This window comes from Camelina sativa, chromosome 20 (genome assembly GCF_030686135.1).
Source record: "Camelina sativa cultivar CO46 ecotype springtype chromosome 20, ASM3068613v1".
NCBI classification, from domain to species: domain Eukaryota; kingdom Viridiplantae; phylum Streptophyta; class Magnoliopsida; order Brassicales; family Brassicaceae; genus Camelina; species Camelina sativa.
Genome location: NC_141899.1, coordinates 8,280,240 through 8,298,384, shown reverse-complemented (window position 1 = coordinate 8,298,384; position 18,145 = coordinate 8,280,240). Strand labels below are relative to the sequence as shown.

The 18,145-nt window shown below is 38.9% G+C and overlaps 3 protein-coding genes and 1 pseudogene across 5 annotated transcripts; 1 reads left to right on the top strand and 3 right to left on the bottom strand.

Annotated features, from left to right (window-relative positions):
* Positions 1–150: 150 nt before the first annotated feature.
* LOC147918608 (uncharacterized) lies at positions 151–5,734 on the bottom strand. Its single transcript, XM_087504768.1, has one exon. The coding sequence runs from the start codon at positions 5,346–5,348 to the stop codon at positions 4,578–4,580; it is 771 nt and encodes a 256-aa protein (XP_087360894.1). The 5' UTR covers positions 5,349–5,734; the 3' UTR covers positions 151–4,577.
* A 4,515-nt stretch (positions 5,735–10,249) lies between these two features.
* Positions 10,250–11,206, bottom strand: LOC147918607 (uncharacterized). The gene is made up of 2 exons (XM_087503603.1): positions 11,063–11,206; positions 10,250–10,918 (listed from the first exon to the last, which is right to left on the bottom strand). The coding sequence occupies exons 1-2, from the start codon at positions 11,204–11,206 to the stop codon at positions 10,250–10,252; spliced, it is 813 nt and encodes a 270-aa protein (XP_087359729.1).
* A 3,513-nt stretch (positions 11,207–14,719) lies between these two features.
* Positions 14,720–16,313, top strand: LOC147918606 (putative prolyl 4-hydroxylase 7; annotated as a pseudogene). Its single transcript, XR_015592720.1, has 5 exons — positions 14,720–14,965; positions 15,061–15,147; positions 15,226–15,283; positions 15,382–15,486; positions 15,848–16,313. The product of XR_015592720.1 is annotated as a putative prolyl 4-hydroxylase 7 (transcript).
* A 99-nt stretch (positions 16,314–16,412) lies between these two features.
* Positions 16,413–18,093, bottom strand: LOC104702569 (NAD-dependent protein deacetylase SRT1-like). 2 transcript variants are annotated; one of them, XR_015592719.1, is made up of 5 exons: positions 17,811–17,931; positions 16,973–17,065; positions 16,738–16,836; positions 16,612–16,662; positions 16,413–16,447 (listed from the first exon to the last, which is right to left on the bottom strand). XR_015592719.1 is itself a non-coding variant. In XM_010418441.3 (4 exons), the coding sequence occupies exons 1-4, from the start codon at positions 17,944–17,946 to the stop codon at positions 16,603–16,605; spliced, it is 324 nt and encodes a 107-aa protein (XP_010416743.1). In that variant the 5' UTR covers positions 17,947–18,093; the 3' UTR covers positions 16,449–16,602. The 2 variants fall into 2 exon arrangements, 1 of the variants encoding a protein (XP_010416743.1); XM_010418441.3 differs by lacking the exon at positions 16,413–16,447 and having other exon boundaries at positions 16,449–16,662; positions 17,875–18,093.
* Positions 18,094–18,145: the final 52 nt, after the last annotated feature.

The following is an 18,145-nucleotide window of genomic DNA, read 5'->3' as shown; positions in this document are numbered from 1 at the left end:
TTTATAATAAATATTAAAATACTATATATTGAGCAACTCTTAGAGAATTTACCAGTAATCATGTCCTTATGTACCTCCTGGCTCCTATTATTATATGAAGAGTGCTTCTTTTTTTTAACCTTGAGGCTTCAGTTATAGTAAGTTCTCTTCTTTTTTTTTTTGTGAATGAATGTTAAATTTTATTCAGATCAAAAAAAGTCCTTTGTACAGTGAATGCATCCTATGTTTAAAGAATGTGTTGAAAAAACAAGAAGAAGTAAACTAAACACGTAATTGAAGCCAGACTTGGAGCCCATCCTTCAGCTTGTGAGGAGTGAGGCTTTGAAGAGAGAGCAGCCTGTTGCGTACTATGCGATCAAGAGTCCGGGTAAGTTGAGCCGCAGAAGTGGGATGCTCCCCATGCCGTCTTTTGTTTCTCTCGCACCAGATGGTGTGGATTGCAGCCTGAAAAATGAAACGCAGAAGAAAGCGAGTAGCTCCATTGAAGATAGAGGAGGAGAGAAGCGGAAGTAACTGGGTGAATTGAGAGGTGTAGTGATGACGAAGAAGGTTGCGAGTTAGCCCCGCCCAAATCCGAGAGGAGTAAGAACATCCAAAAAAGAGATGCTCTAAGGTCTCCAACGGAGCTTGGCAAAAACCACAGGACGTGGCAACACCTCTATTCCATAACACCATACCATCTCCTGTTGTAAGTCGATTCTTGACTGCCAGCCAAAGCATAAAAGAGAATTTGGGAACAGCTCCAACATACCAGACCACTTTGAACCAAGGAACCCGTGGCTTTGGTTGACGGATTTGCAACCATGTGTCTGAGGATGAAAATCGAGGGAGGAGCTTACCGGTGGAGTGGCGCCATAAGGCGACATCCATGGCCGGAGAGGAAGCTCGCGATGTGTTACTAGAGCGAAGGTGGTCAATCTCTAATTCAATATCATTTAGAAACTGATCACGATGAGTGCGTCTACGGTGAGACGCAAGGACTGAGGCTACCGTGGCGGCGGCAGGGATACCAAGAGAGATAAAACCCCGATTGCCCAAAACGTCAAACAACCTTCCCAGCGGACACCAGTGATCGTACCAGAAAGATGTTTGCTGACCATTATGAACAACCATAGAGGAAAAAACTTAGCCTAAGGTCTAAACTTCAAAAGTTTCCTCCACATCCAACTACCCTGAGTGGTGTTAGCAGGGATCGACCAAAAAGAAGCAGAGCGGAGCAGTTCACGTTTCACCCAGTTAACCCATAAAGATGTGTTACAAGAAACAAGCCGCCAGATAAGTTTGAAACAGCTCACCTTATTAGCCTCTACTAACGACCGCAAGCCTAGACCACCCTTTGACTTGGGTAAGCAAACGTCAATCCATGCAACTTTACTTTTTCTGGTACTGAGCTCCGGACCTGACCAAAGAAACGCAGAGCAAATGCGTTCAATCTCTTGAACACACGCACTAGGCAGCCTAAACGCAGAGATCCAGAAATTCGTGAGACTGGATATCACCAACTGCAACAGTTGCAACCGGTCTGCAAATGAGAGAAACCGACTCTGTCAAGAGCCTATTCGGCTGCGAATCTTTTCAATAAGAGGGAGACAGTCAGAGAGAGACATCCGTTTAGTGAGCAGAGGAAGACCCAGGTAACAGACCGGTAAAGTGCCACTAGCAAAAGGAAATTGAGCTAAAACCGCCTGACGCGTATTAGGAGAGACACCAGCCAAGAATAAAGTGGACTTTGGTAGACTAATACTTAGTCCCAAAGCTGCTTCAAATTCCCAAAAAACCTCCAGAATTCCCTCCATAGAGGAGATCTCACCATCAGAGAAGACCATAATGTCATCCGCAAAACAAAGATGGGTTAAACCAAGGCCCCTACAACGAGGGTGATAACCAAACTTCCTGTCAACAGATGCTTTATCTAACAAAGCAGAGAGCACATTCATACATATCACGAACAAGTATGGGGATAGAGAACACCCTTGCCTCAGCCCTCTCGTACTCTTAAAAAACCCAGCCAACTCCCCGTTTATCTGAACAGAAAAAGAAGCCGAAGTGACACAGAGGCGAATCCAATGAGTAAACTGCTCCGGAAGGTTCAGAGCGTCAAGAACATTAAACAGAAACTGCCACTGCATCGAATCAAACGCTTTGGATATATCAATCTTCATCGCACAACGAGAGGACACATCCTCCTTGTGATAATCCTTTACCAACTCAGTAGCAAGCAATAAATTCTCCATCAGAAGCCTATCTTTAATAAACGCTGATTGGTTTGGAGCTATAAAACTAGGGAGGATTGTCTGCAAGCGATCCGCTAAAAGCTTAGAGATGAGCTTGTAAATGACATTACAGCAAGAAATCGGCCTATAATCCTTCATCTCACAAGAGTCCTGGACCTTTGGGATAAGTGCCAAAATTGTCATATTCACACCAGTTGGAAGAAACCCAAACTGGAAAAAAGATTGAACCACATTGGTGAGATTAGCGCCAACAACAGGCCAAACAGCTTGGAAAAACTCAACAGTGAACCCATCAGGGCCAGGAGATTTATTTAGAGGCATAGAGAAGAGAACCCGCTTCACCTCCTCCTCTGATACCGCCAAAAGCAACTGAGACTGATCTTCAGGAGTGCACCGGAATGGCAGTAGGCGACAAAGAGTCTCCACTGACATCCCTGTGAACTCCGTGGGAGTGGTAGTTAACAACTGACTAAAAAATCTGACACCCTCAGCTTAAATGTCCTCCAGCTTTGTGAGAGACACACCATGTGGATCCACCACCTCCTGAATCAAATTCTGAGCCAAACGCTCTCTAATGGCATTATAGAAGGCCTTATTATTTTTGTCACCCACTTGCAGCCAATGCAACTTAGAACGCTGTCGTAGATAAGCTTCTTCAAGTGCAGACACTCTCTCCCAACGAGTCAATGCAACAGATTCAGCCATGGTGGCCAGTGGTGAAGGGGTGGATAAAGAGACTAGCTGCTTTGCACACAGATCCTCATAAGCATCAGCTGCTCGACCATAAATATTTGACAACTTGGTACGACCAAGCTCACGGAGAGAAGGCTTCAAACCCTTGAGCTTCTTTGATAGACGAAACAAAGCCGAGGTAGATGGGTACAAACCTGGCAAGGGCTGCCAATAGTCTTCCAACAGAGGCAAAAACTCATCCTGAGTAGCCATCACATTCGTGAACTTAAAAGGGCTCTTTGGTTTATGAGCTGTAGGGTCCAAATAAATCTTCCCACGAAGATGATCTGAGCACCCTCCCGACTCCATCACATAGTAAGAAAGAGGATAAATGGTAGACCATTGCACATTGTGCAAAACTCTATCTAACTTCTTGTAAATGAGACCACTGTCACGTTTATTTGACCACGTGAAAACCGGACCGTGAACCTTTAGCTCAAGGAAAGAACAATATCTAATCACTTCCATGAAATCTCGCATCCCCGAAGTCACAAAAGGAGTCATATCACTATTCGAGTGGTCAGATATGTCGACCGTTTCATTAAAATAGCCAAAGACAAGCCACACCTTACCGTGAAGCAAAGCGAGATCTTGTTGTTGCTTAATGTTGTGCCAAAGTTCCTGTCTCTCCTCCACAGTGTTAAAAGCATAAACAAATGAACACCAAAATAACTCAGTACTACCCGGAAGCTGCACCTCACAAGTAATAACTTGACCACTTTTATACAAAACCCTCATCTTGGTATGAGGGTCACTCAACACCCATAATCTGGCCAATCTACTAAACTCATAATTAGAGATTAGATTCCAATTACCAAATGTCCTCCGCATTACTCTACCAATCCTGTGCTCTTTAATCTTCGTTTCAACAACACAACCAAAATGAAAACCTTGGCGCCGAACCCATTCTCTGATAACATTCTGCTTACTTGACTTATTTAAACCACAAATGTTCTAGAGGAAACCAGACATGATCAGTGGAGTTTGGGGTTCCGCTTTGTTGAGTTGCGAGAGGCAGTACCCTTCGCAGACTGAGCAGTTTCTGAAAGATATTTATGTGAACTCTTCGAGTTACGGGGCAAGTTTGGCCTTTAAGGGACAGTTGTGGAGCCTTGCTTCAGCTCCGCTGCCTTCACCACTATTGGTGGTGCCCCCGATGAAACCAGAGGCCGCTCAGTGTGGACAACCGCATATTGCTCCACTTCTGGAACGAACTCACCCTCCTCAGCAGCGTCCTTGAGAACATCGAACCGAGTAGGAGAGTCAATTCGAGCTTGACTAAACTCGAGTTTCTTACTAGCAGAGTGGGAAACACGACTCCCAGAACCTCTTACTTCTGTCCATTCGGCCGCAGTATCTGTAATGTCTCCATTGACAACAGAGTCAACAACATCCTGTTGCATCACCACTGATGTATCCAAAGCTGCTTCAGCCACACCTGAATCTTGTACCTTGTTCACTACATGACCAAGCTCAGAAGCACAAGGAGACCGGAGAACAACCTCCTTGAGAGCCGGAGCAGCGCCCACAGCCACTGGTGAAGATGCAACCACGGTTGGAGGTGTAGTCACCCCTTTGGATTGAGATCTCCCCAATTTGACAAGGCACCCCTCAAAATAGAGTGACCCCACTTCTGACAAAACCCACAGCGGTCAGGGAGCCATGGGTACTCATACTCAACACAAACTTCATGGCCTTTAATACTAAAAAAAAACATTTCCTTGGTAACTCCACTGAAAGATCTACCTCAACAAAAACCTTTGCTTTCTCGAAATCAGTTACCAGCTCAGTATCCTGATGCAGCCGCTTAGGTTCACCAACCGGACTAGCTAAATAGCTGAGACCCTTCCACGTGAACAACGAATGGGGAACATTTTTGATAACAACCCAGAGAGACATTGACGTAATCGGAGGTTGGGCTTCCTCCACAATAGGAGTCCACTTTGAAACAACCATTGGCAACCCACATATATTCCACATACCTCTTCGCAGAGCCCGCAACCTAGCCGAACCATTACGGATGCGAAACTTGACAGTAGTCGCATTGACACCAAACACATCAATCTTAATATTTTTGTCCCCCAAATTCCAAATCTTATTCACAATTACATGAATCTTGGCAACATGAAGAGCATCCGAAGGAAATCGACCAATAAGAAAATCCTCCCACAGAGGGATTGAATCCTGGAGCACAGCATCTGGAACCTCCACTGTAGCTTTACCATCAATCACAGAGACCTCAACATCAAATTTAGATAGACCAGGCTTACTACCGAGAGCCTTCGCATAAGATTTTGGGACCGCAGCGTCAACATTCAAAACCACCCTTTCCTCATCCTGATTTTCAACCGGAGACGGAACCACTGGAACGTTCTCCACCATCACCCAAACCACCAACGGCGGCTCACCGGGTAGCCGACGAAAACCCTAGATCGCCTTTGTAATCGCCCAAAAATCACCCTTGCTGATGTGGCAAAAAAACGTTTCACACTCGTCAAACTAGGATTGTTTTACAATGTTTTCAGATGTCTTCCGATGGTCCTAACCACAACGAATTCGATTTCGAGTTCTTGGGAAACTCCACCGGTGAGCCTTATCTAGTCCAGACCAACGTCTATGTGAACTTCCTCATTTCCTCATGTGTTTTTTTATACTAAACTAAAACTGTAATGAATACGAGAGTTCTCTTCTTTTCATGAGGGGACCAAATGATAGTTATGTTAACGGGTGGAAAACGCGATACATAAAGTCAATGTCAATGATGCACATTGCACAGAACCGCCCGGTGACTTCACTGATATTCACATACGCGATCTTTTATGTATATGTTTATATGTGCTGCTGGTATGATCTTTTGCGAGAGAATAACCTATTTTTCCCTATAAGATTAAGTTTATAATTAGGATAACGAATTAATACATGAAACAAGGATAACGAATTAATAGTTTATACTCTAAAAGTTTGTACTAAAATGTATAATTATAAGGACTGATTGATGGACACAAACACAAATTAGTGGGTAATGGGGGAGTAGTTAAAAAAGGTATCAGTGATTAGAGAAAGTAGTACGACAAAACTGAAAGAACAAAAAAAAAAGTATTATTGCTTTTCGGTATTATTTTTAATTTTTATGATGGGTATACAATTATAAATACGGTACACCTCGTACCATTTACATATAGTAGTAGTTTTTAATATATACAGCTATATTAGGTAAACCACGTAATATTTTTATTTTTATTTGTTTCATAAACCGTGGAAGTTCCTAATTTTTAATAATGTTGTCAAACTAGAGAGTTTAGGAGAAATCTCTTGTTCTTATTATTGATAGTGAATCGAGGTTACAACATATATATAGTGTTACAAGTCCTAAGCTATAAACCGACATACTAATGTTATCGCCGACGGGCTTCGGCTAATGGGCCTAATGCGCGCGGACTGAGTATGGCCAATAGGCCGAGTATAGACGGACTGGATAATGGACCGGTCGATGGAGTCCACTAAGTGTTTTACAACACTCCCCCTTGGATGATATGACCGTACCTGTGTTGGACGGGAACGCAGCAATGTGCTTAGGGGATGCTGCCTCATTAAAACCTTACCAGGAAAACCCATTGGGACAAAACCTTAGTGAAGGAAAAAGAGTACAGCACACATTGCTCCCTCTGTTCCAAACATCACTCCAGGTCCTTAAGCCTCCGCATTCCAATCTGGTGCGTGAGCTTCCTGAATGTTGTTGTCGGTAGTGCCTTGGTAAAGAGATCGGCTGAGTTGTCGCATGACTGAACTTGCACCACTTGAACTTCTCCGGCCTTTTGTAGTTCATGTGTGTAGAAGAACTTCGGCAGGATGTGCTTCGTCCGATCTCCCTTGATGTACTTGAGTTGTGCGATGCAGGCTGTATTGTCTTCATAGATGACTGTTGCTGATTTGTCTTTGTCCATGCCACTGTCTGCTCGTATATGCTGAGTCATGGACCGCAACCAAACACACTCACGGCTGGCTTCATGTATGGCTAGGATCTCCGCGTGATTTGAGGATGTAGCAACAAGACTCTGCTTCATAGAACGCCAAGAGATCGCAGTACCACCGTGTGTAAACACATAACCTGTTTGTGACTTACCATTGTGTGGGTCGGATAGATAACCTGCATCAGCAAAACCAACTAAACCTTCTTTGTTATGGTTAGTATAAAATAAACCAAAATCTGTCGTTCCTTGTAGGTAACGCAGAACATGTTTAATACCATTCCAGTGCCTTATGGTCGGACAAGAACTATATCTTGCCAGAAGGTTCACTGCAAAGCATATGTCTGGTCTAGTGTGGCTAGCCAAGAACATTAATGCTCCTATAGCACTGAGGTAAGGCACTTCAGGATCAAGAATTTCTTCATTGTCCTTCTTAGGAGCAAATGGATCTTTATCCACTTCTACACTTCTCACAACCATTGGGCTAGTCAATGAGTGTGCTTGCTCCATATTAAACCTCTTGAGTACCTTTTCTGTGTATGCCTTTTGATGCACAAAGATCCCATTGTTTATGTACTCAAGCTGCAATCCCAAACAGAATTTTGTCTTGCCTAGGTCTTTCATCTCAAATTCTTTCTTGAGATATTCTACAGTTTGGGCGATTTCCCCAGAGGTTCCGAGGATGTTTAAATCATCCACATATACTGCTATTATCACAAATCCCTTATTCGCGAACTTCTTTATGAATATACACGGAATGATCGGGTCATTCCTATAACCTTCCTTAGCTAAATATTCACTTAGCCGGTTATACCACATTCGACCACTCTGTCTCAGTCCATAAAGCGATTTGTCTAGCCTTATGCAGTATTGGTCTCTAGAACCCTTCTTATCTTTGAGCTCTATACCCTTTGGTAATCTCATATAAATTTTATTATCCAGTGGACTGTATAGATATGCAGTTACAACATCCATTAACCGCAAATCTAAACTTTCTCTTACGGCCAGACTTATTAGATATCTAAAAGTCGTTGCATCCATCACAGGGGAGTATGTCTCCTCATAATCTATGCCAGGTCTTTGAGAGAATCCTTGTGCTATGAGCCTTGCTTTGTATCTCACAATCTCGTTTTTCTCATTTCTCTGTCTTACAAAGACCCATTTGTGTCCAACTGGTTTAATTTCTGGTGTTATCTTTAAGGTCGGACCAAACACACTTCTCTTCTTTAAAGAGTTTAATTCCACATCAATGGCTTCTTTCCATTTAAGCCAATCTTTGCTTTGAGTGCACTCTAATATAGATGTGGGCTCATGATCCTCATTTATTTCAAGTGCTACCTTGTATAAAAATATATCATCAATGTCGACATCTTTTTGGTTCCATTGAATTCCAGACATAATATAGTTTATTGAGATCTCATTGTTGTCAACTCCTTCAGGCTCTTGAGGTTCAGCGTCCTGAGTCTCACTTGGTGCCTTAGGAGTTTCCGTGACAACAATGTCTGGTTTTTTTATAATTCCTTTAGCCTTGGTCTGTTTTGCACCTTTTGTTTTCCGAGGATTCTTATCTTTGGAACCTAATGGTCTACCCCGTTTCAAACGTGGCGTAGACTCTGTAGCAACTTGATTATTGTGTTCCTTGTGAACATCAATACGTACTGGTGCATTGCAAGCTGGTATGTACGATTTTGTTATTCTCTTTGGGTCAGCAAAGGAATCTGGCAATTGATTAGCAAGCTGTTGAAGATGTATAATCTTCTGAACTTCTGCATCACATGCTATAGTTCGAGGATCTTGCCATTCTAAGGATGTTTGATTCCATGTCAATTCTTTGCTCAGCTTGCTAGTCTCCCCACCTAGCATAGGGAATTCGGACTCAACGAATTGACAGTCCGCGTATCTGGCCTTGAACAGGTCTCCTGTCAGTGGCTCGAGATACTTTATTATGGTGGGAGACTCATATCCAACATATATTCCCATCCTCCTTTGTGGTCTCACCTTAGTTCTCTGTGGTGGAGCAACTGGTATATAAACGGCACAACCAAATGTCTTAAGATGGGATAAGTCTGGCTCTTGACCCGATAGGAGTTGAGATGGTGAATATTTGTGTTCACTAGATGGCCTGATGCGTATGAGTTCAGCTGCATGTAAGACCGCGTGTCCCCAAGCCGACACAGGAAGCTTCGATCGCATTAACAATGGTTGAGCTATCAATTGTATTCGTTTAATGAAGGATTCAGCTAATCCGTTTTGTGTATGTACATGTGCCACAGGATGTTCCACACTCACCCCCATGGACATACAGTAATCATTAAACGCTTGGGATGTAAATTCACCAGCATTGCCTAGACGTATAGTCTTAAGTGAAAAATCTAGAAAATGTGCTCTTAATCGAATGATTTGAGCTAAGAGCTTAGCAAATGCTAAGTTTCTCGTGGATAACAAGCATACGTGGGACCATCTGGTTGATGCATCTATCATCACCATGAAATATCGAAATGTTCCACTTGGTGGGTGTATTGGTCCACATATGTCACCTTGTATCCTTTCCAGAAAATGTAAATTCTCTTTTGTGACTTTTACTGGTGAAGGTCTTACAATAAGTTTCCCTTGTGCACATGCCACACATGTGAGATTCTTAGGGAAAACTTTTCTTTCTTTAAGGTTGTGTCCTTTTGAACTCTTAATTAGTTTACGCATCATGTTTGAGCCCGGATGGCCAAGCCGGTCATGCCATAAAGTGAAACTTTCTTTATACATTTTGTGCTTTACCATGTTGGATTCTATCATGTTAATCTTAGCATGGTATAAACCAGAGGCTAGTGCAGATATAGTCTCTAGGATCTTCTTTTGTCCTTTCACATTTTCTGTAATGTAAAGGAACTCTTTAGATCCTTCACCCTTGGTTTCAATATGATAACCATTTGACCTTATGTCTTTAAAGCTCAATAAGCTTCTCTTAGAGATGGGTGAGTATAAAGCATCACATAACTCAATGTGTGTTCCGCTAGGCAACAGTATGTGTGCTTGGCCGTAGCCTTCTATAAGATTTGCTATACCCGCAATTGTATTAACATTTGCACTTTTCATTATAAGATTTATGAAATATCTTTTGTCTTTTAGTATGGTGTGGCTGGAGCCACTATCCACTACTAGTTCACTCATGTCCTCGGCCATTTCTATAAATAGGACAATGATTTTGGATTTTAATAAGACAATTTATAAAATAAAATCCATTGAACTTAAATCAAAGCAATTATCCATTACATAGAAGGAAACTAAATCATAAAAGCATAGACAAAATAAAATTGATGTTCAATCATCATCTTTGAGACAGTCGGAAGTCTCATACTCTAGCAAATCATCATTCTCATGATCGAAGTCTCCTTCATCATCGATGTGTATATAGTTTGCTTCTGGATTTTTCTTAAGAGATTCTTGATATGCATCAATGAGGTGTCTGGGAATTCTGCAGTTCTTGGCCCAGTGGTTTGACATACCACATCGGTGGCAAGTCGATTTGGCCTTGGCGTGTGGCTTAAAGGACCCACGGCCCTTACCACCAAGTCTGCGGCCTCCTCGACCAGCCTGGCCCCCTCGACCACCACGTCCTCTGCCACCACAGCCACCACGGCCATAGTGTCTTTCTCTGTGGACATAGTTGGTCTTATCGGGTTCTTTAGGTAAATCAACCTTGGGTGCCTCTGGTAATGGGGCTTTTTTCATCTTCAGCCTATTACCCTGCTCAGCTAGCAGTAGACACGGAATGAGAGCTCCATAGGTTTTAAACCCTCTTTCACGGTACAATCGCTGGAGTAGCATATTGTCGACGTGGAAAGTAGAGAAGGTCTTTTCTAGGAGTTCATTCTCGGTCACCACAGTACCACACAACCTCAGGATAGAGACAATCCTAAAAAGCTCTGAGTTATACTCATCCACGGTTTTGAAATCCTGGATCCTAAGGTTTTCCCATTCCAATCGAACCTATGGGAGGAGCACCATTCTCTGGTGTCCGTATCTGCTTTTCAGCTCTGTCCAAAGGTCGAGTGGGTTTTCTACCGTGAGGTACTGATTTTTAAGGCTCTCCTCAAGGTGATGGCGTATATGGCCAATGGCCTTATACCTTACCTTATTAGAACACTCGTTATCCGGCTGGATGCACTCGTGTAAGTCCTCAGACTTCAGGAGGATCTCGGTGTCCAGCTTCCATCGTAGGTAGTTATCACCTGAAGCTCTTAAAGCAGGATGGACCAATTCTTTAACTTGTACCATCTGCATAAATATATACAACCGACAGTTAGCATGCGGTATTTGAGACCGAACCATGCAACAAGTAATTTCAGGTCATGCGGTATTTGAGACCGAACCATGCCTTGGGTCATGCGGTATTTGAGACCGAACCATGCCTTGCCTCTTATAGTTTTTCGGTTTAAATTCATGCATGCAAGACAATAAAACTAAATAGCTAATGCATGCAATGATTTCCTTAATTCCTAGATAGGATTTCCCTTTCTTATGATTTCCTATTTGCTCTAGGATTCATTAAATATTTTTGGTTTTAAAGTTTTGGATAATTCTTATAATTAATTAGGAACTTATCCTAACCAATATATTAATTCCGATTTTAAAGTTTAATTTATAGAAACTTAACAAAAGTTTAATTTAATCGGATATACTCTTAGAATATTAAAGTTAATTTTACTTAAATTTTAGGATAATGTTTTAATGTTTTGGAAATTATCCTAATTTGTTCTAGACAAGTTCATGCTCGAAATTTTATGTTTCTCATGGCCGAAAATTTCCAGGAAATCTATGTTCAAGCTTGTCTAAGAAATCCTAAGAGTTGATTCATGCAGCCGAGTTTTACAAGAACAAGTCTTACATGATCCGATTTCTATATGATGCATGAATGACCAAATTTTAATATCCTAGAACAGTTTGATTAATATCTCATGGATCTAACAATATATGGTTCTAGGTTCTTATGCATCACAACAAGCAACAATCAACCAAATTTCAATCTTGTATTATAATTGGTTTTAATTCTCAAGAAATCTAACAACCTAAGCATGATCCGATTTTTAACTTTTAGGTTTTAGAGATCTTAAACTTTGTTAATTGTTTACTCGTTTGTTTTAGGGTTCTTTAGCTTTTAAGGATCAGATTCGAATATATGGTTTTAAGAAAGTTTTAATTTTGTTTACCTTAACACCACAAGGATTCTGACCGGTAATGATCTGGGAGCTAAAGACCTCAGATTTTTCTTTCCCACGAACTGCTTCCCACGAACAGCTCCTTGCTTTCCCACGAACTGCTTCCCGCGAACAGCTCCTTGCTTCGCACTTGAACTCACCCCCGATTCCGCGAACCACGAACCTCGATCAAGTTATCGATAGAAGCTTGATCACGAGCTAAGGTATGCTCGTGAACAAGAAGATCTTCGAACAGGAGAGATGTTTAGTCTCGGATGGAAGTAAGAACAAGAAGACGGTTTAGGGTTTAGGGAAAGAGAAGAGATCGGCGGCTGCCTTTAGGGTTTTAGGGTTAGAGGCTATCGTGTTGATAACGTGTTATGAAACTAGAGAGTTTAGGAGAAATCTCTTGTTCTTATTATTGATAATGAATCGAGGTCACAACATATATATAGTGTTACAAATCCAAAGCTATAAACCGATATACTAATGTTATCACCGACGGGCTTTGGCTAATGGGCCTAATGCGTGCGGACTGAGTATAGCCGATAGGCCGAGTATAGACGGACTGGATAATGGACCGGTCGATGGAGTCCACTAAGTGTTTTACAACAAATAAATAATTTTTTGTTGGAATCATTTTAATAAATAATTCTCTGTATTGTACGAAAGGGAGTTTGTGATAATCACATAGTTCTATTGGTAATATATTCGATAGTGCGCTGTCATATTTTGTCTTTTTGGTTACTTTTTTGCCTAGTTGTGTTATTTTTTTCAAAATATTAGGTGTTTCACCTAATCTAGTTGAATGTATTTTACAAATAAAAGTTCAAGAAAAGTTTAACAAAATTCGTGCTAACTTTCAATCAATGACATTTTATCTTCTGCCTCAGTTATTCGATGTGTCTAGTTCGTAGTTCGTACTACTACTGTTAATCGTTATCGGGATAAGCCAGAATTTCTTACATTTATTGTTGTTATTTAAAAAATAGATTGAGTAGTACTGTAGTAGTATTAAACAATTTTACTTCACTATTACCAATTTACCATCCATAATGGACTATTAATTCGTTATCCTAATTCTTTTTCTAATAAAACGGAAGTACACAAATTGGTAGACCATATAATATTAATATATATTATAACTAGGATTAATTATTTGATAGGTTATATGGATTAATTATTTGATAAGTTATATAGATTTATGATTACAATTCTCTTTTTTTTTTTTACGATCGATTACAATCCTCTTAAAAAGGACATTTTAAAGAATAAAATAAAATCTCAAAGAATATTTAACTAACCATACATAAACAAAAAAAAATCTTAGAAATTAATAGAAATTAATCACTCTTTGTAGATTACAAGTGATTTCCGATTATACTAAAAATTAAATCTTACCTAACTATATCAGAAAATTTTGACTGAGTGACAGGTCGAAATTTGAATATTTAAATTCATTTCATATATTTCTTTTGTTGAATTGTATTGTTTTATATACTATAATAAACTTTTTAAATAATTTAATTTGGAATCTTTAAAAATAGTTTAATTTGATATTTTTAAGAATATCATAAATATATAATAGATCAAAAATTTAAAAAATATAAACACTATAATTTGATTTGTTATAGCACGGGTCAATAATTTGTCGCTATCATATAAAAAAAATCAAGAAATATGATTTCTTGCTAAAGCAAGGGTTAAAATTTCAAAAATATGATTTTTCGAAGTAAATTTAAGTTTGGAATAATGTTGTTTGGTAGGTTTTCTCGGTCACAATGATTTTGACAAACATATGTTACATATTTGATCCTAAAATTAATATGAGCTGTAGGTTAAATTAGCTCATATAATTAACAATCAAAATACAATATCTAATTTTAAACACTAAACAAATCAAATAAAATTAACAAACAAATATTATTATTTTTATCACACAACTTAATCCGCGTTATACCGCGAATCAAAATCTAGATATACTAAAATCTATCTTACAGAATAGATATTATTTTCATTAGTCATATTCAGTATATGATTTCATCCCATAATATTCCATCAAACGTTTTGAAGAAAATAAAATAATCAGATATACAATGTTTTAAATAAAAATTACCAAATAAATAAAAGAAAGGAATTAGCACGGATCATATTCTAGTTTCATTTATTTTGTTATCGTCATTATCCTAATTTCATTTATTACATTTGGTTATGGAAAATTTATTTATTTTATTTGCATTATCAATTTTGTAATACGCGGGTCAAATACCTTACCTGTAGTATCATAGACTTCATAGTACTATGTACACATTATTAAAGCATGTGCATTAGCGTATATATGGTCTGTCCTTCAGTAATAAAATCTTAAATTTAAATAGAAATGAACGATATATCGAAGGAACGTTCCTATAATTGGGACGTATTTTGCTGCGACCGTCTTAACACGTGTTGGCGTCTAATTTGTTGTTGTTTTATGGGTAGGGTGAAGCAAAAAAAATCGAAGTATCGAGATCATTTCTTTCTCTCCGAGTCTCTCTCTTTACTCTCTCTCTCTCATAACGGCGATTTTGGGTAGGGGAACCCGAAAAGTCGAAGCTTCGAGTTTATTTGTTTTCTCTCCGACTCTCTCTCTCTTGACGGCGATTCGTTTGGCCGGCGATTTCATCCGTTACAATACTGAATACAAATTCATCAATCTTGGTCTTCGTCTCCTCCAACAAGTCTTTTTTTCACACAATGGATTCTCGGATTTTTCTCGCATTTCCCTATGTTTTCTCTTGATTCTTCCTAAATTCTCATCTGCACCTACCCGCTTCTTCACTCGATCGAGTAACAACAGGTTTAGAAGATTACGATGAAATTGATTCGATTGTGTTTTCTTTCGAATTTTGGTTTTGACTCTCAGAGGGTTTTGTTTTTTTTTTTTTTTTGCAGAGATGGGTCCGTGATTAAGATGAAAACGAGTGCTTCTTCTTTTGGTTTTGATCCAACTCGTGTTACTCAACTCTCTTGGACTCCTAGGTTTGTTTTAGCTTTTCTTTTATTTGTTTCTGTTGATTTTGATTTGTGTTTTAAAGTTTGTGAGTTTTTTTTTTGCAGAGCTTTTTTGTATAAAGGGTTTCTTATTGATGAGGAGTGTGATCATTTTATCAAATTGGTATAGAAATCTTTAAACGTATTCTTAAGGTTATTTTTTTTTGTGTTTGGTTTTGATTTTGAAGAACTAGTGATGATGGATTAGATTTATGGGTTTAGGCGAAAGGAAAGCTTGAGAAGTCAATGGTGGCTGATAATGATTCTGGTGAGAGTGTAGAGAGTGAAGTACGGACTAGTTTTGGATTGTTTCTTTCTAAAAGACAGGTGAGTTATATATATAAGCTTTACAAGAGATGTTTGAATCCATAGACAGGTGTTGGCTTGTTTGAAGCTGTGGTTATATCTTGATTCGTGTACAATGACCAATCCTCTCATTTGAATTGATGATGTATTTTTTTTGAGAATGATTGATGATATGAGGTATAATCTGGCTTCTGTAAGAACTATATTAGGCTAGTTTACTCTACTAGTTAGGCAGACTCGTTCATTGTCACTTCTATATTTCCTGCAACACCTTAGAATTCTACTTCTTTGCTTAGACAATGTAGTAGCCTGAATGCAAATCTGTCTTGGCTATTCTAGAGGTTGTGTAAGCTTGAATGGTAAGGTTTTTTGTGTTGTGCAGGATGATATAGTATCTAACTTTGGACAGTTAAAAGAAGATTTGATTGAGTCCATGAATGGTTAAAAGAAGATTTGATTGAGGCATCTGTGGCTCGTTTCAATCCATCTTTGGCTGTATATGTGGCATGACTCAACGTCACATTCGGCGCCTTACCATCTGTAGTTGTCCCCATCGCCTCTTCTTTCGGTTTCTCTCCGTTGTTCCCCTGCAAAATTTTCGAAGAATCAAGTGATATAATAGATACCTCAACGATTTTTGTATGCATCAATCTATGAAGATTAATTAAAAAAAAAAAATCTATGAATTGAATAAAAATGTTTGTTTTTATCTTTAATGTTTGTATGGTTTATGTTTTTTTATCTTTAATGTTTTTATTGTATGTTTTGTATTTTTTTTCAAGTTTTTGTAACTTTGTAATTTTCTTATGTTTTTAATGTCAATGTTATATGTTTTATTTAAATTAAAATTTTAATATGTTTTTACTTATTAATTTAAATAATTAATTTAATTAATTAAAAATAATATTATTTTTTCCAGGGGACCATCTGTGAAGACACCAATACTCAGAGCATGGGCATTGGTGTCCCTCAGATTTTGGTCCTTCAAATATAATAAGATTATTTTCAGAGTTTCTTAAATTTGACATAAGCATTGGTGTCCCTCACATTTTGGTCCCCCAGCATACAATATAACTACAATGAGACACAAGAGAAAGCTAGCCATACAAAGCTAAATCACACTTGACCATTGCTTAGTTAAGTTACCTGAATAACTGACGGCAAGAACAGAGAAAAGAGCCATTTGAACTGCAGTCCCTGCAAGTAGGAGAAGCAAAGAAACGAGTCAAGGTTCATTCTACAATATAATTATGTAGGGAGAAAGAGGATTACCTGACTGATGACAAATTTTAAAATGCCAGCTCTTTCTAACTCAACCAAAGCCATATGAGTCATGCTAGGCATTGCACGATGAAATGGCAAAGATGCTTTCTGAAAACAATAAACACGGTTCACATATGTTAACTTGCAGGATATTATGCTTTATGAAATGTTAGGTATATAACCAGACAGTCCAAGGAAATGCCATCAAGTCAATCAATGATGAGTAAAAAGCCTTGGCTCAGACCTGTAAAGTCCAAATTCCTTTAGGGCCTCGGAAATCAGGAATACCACAAGAAGTTGAAATGCCAGCACCTGTGAAGACTACTAGATGCTTACTCTGCAAAACATAAAACCATCCTTCTTGAAGATACTTACATAAGAACAGGAAACAAAAGCCAAAATATGCAAAAGCATCAAGAAGAATATGAAAACAGGACACAGATCCAAAACCTTTTGAATCATTTCCCAAAACCAAAGTTAGCACAATGGTGAAATAGACAATAAATACGCCAAGAATCTAGCAACCAAATCCCTTTATACAGACGTCATTTGCCAAACATTTGGCTTGTTAGATTAAAACAATGATAAACAAAGAGTCAAATTCTACACACAAAATCAGACAAAGGCTTTTTGCATAATCAGTAAATAAGAACCATTGACATTGTTTTTTTAGGAGACCCACAAGGAATAAAGACACCTAGCTCATCTTAAGTTGCTTGATATAACCCAATTCCAATTCTTCCAATTAACACAACACAATGCAAGTCCAAAAACAAGTACGGTAAAACCTAAAATATACGAATCATTAAGTAATACTTCCAACTCTTCAACAACCATCACAACCCATCAAAAAGACAAGATGATAAAGCGTTAAAGGGCTTAATATGAACATGCGATCCAAAAATCAAACACTAGGACAGAACACACGAAGGATCAACTGTAAGAAATCTAAACTGCTAAGCGATCAATCCAGAGACAAGAATCAACGAAACCTGAAATTACATAAGATTACGGAGAAAAAATCGAGTAAACCCACAAAAACCCAGAGAGGAAACAAAATAAAGAAACCCAAGAAGAACAACCTTGCATTGTAGAACGTGAGAAGGGTCGAAGAACTCGGCCTAATTGATCAGAAATTGAACAAACCTGTGAAATTAAACCTTCTTCGATTAGAGGTCTTTGCTCTTCTTCGATGGAACCCATCGTCTGAATCTTCATCCAATCAAAAGGTAGCACGCGTCCAAGTGAACGGAGAAAAAACGTCCCAAATGAAGATACGTTTCTTCTGAATTGGGCTTTTTTTTATTTATTTTAAATCGAAAAAAAACGGGGGACGGGTTAAAACAACACCGATGCACATGGTCTCATACCAAACTTAAGAAACTCTCAAAATAAGATTAATATATTTGAAAAACCA

Excerpts from the sequence above, each read along its gene's own strand:
- LOC147918607 (XM_087503603.1), bottom strand. The coding sequence starts at position 11,206 with ATGGTACAAGTTAAAGAATTGGTCCATCCTGCTTTAAGAGCTTCAGGT. Across the intron at positions 10,919-11,062 it reads ATAACGAGTGTTCTAATAAG|GTTCGATTGGAATGGGAAAA; the intron begins GTAAGGTATAAG and ends CTCCTCCCATAG.
- LOC147918608 (XM_087504768.1), bottom strand. The coding sequence starts at position 5,348 with ATGGTGGAGAACGTTCCAGTGGTTCCGTCTCCGGTTGAAAATCAGGAT.
- LOC104702569 (XM_010418441.3), bottom strand. The coding sequence starts at position 17,946 with ATGAAGATTCAGACGATGGGTTCCATCGAAGAAGAGCAAAGACCTCTA. Across the intron at positions 17,066-17,874 it reads AAGAAGGTTTAATTTCACAG|AGTAAGCATCTAGTAGTCTT; the intron begins GTTTGTTCAATT and ends TATGTTTTGCAG. Across the intron at positions 16,837-16,972 it reads AAGGAATTTGGACTTTACAG|AAAGCATCTTTGCCATTTCA; the intron begins GTCTGAGCCAAG and ends TATTGTTTTCAG.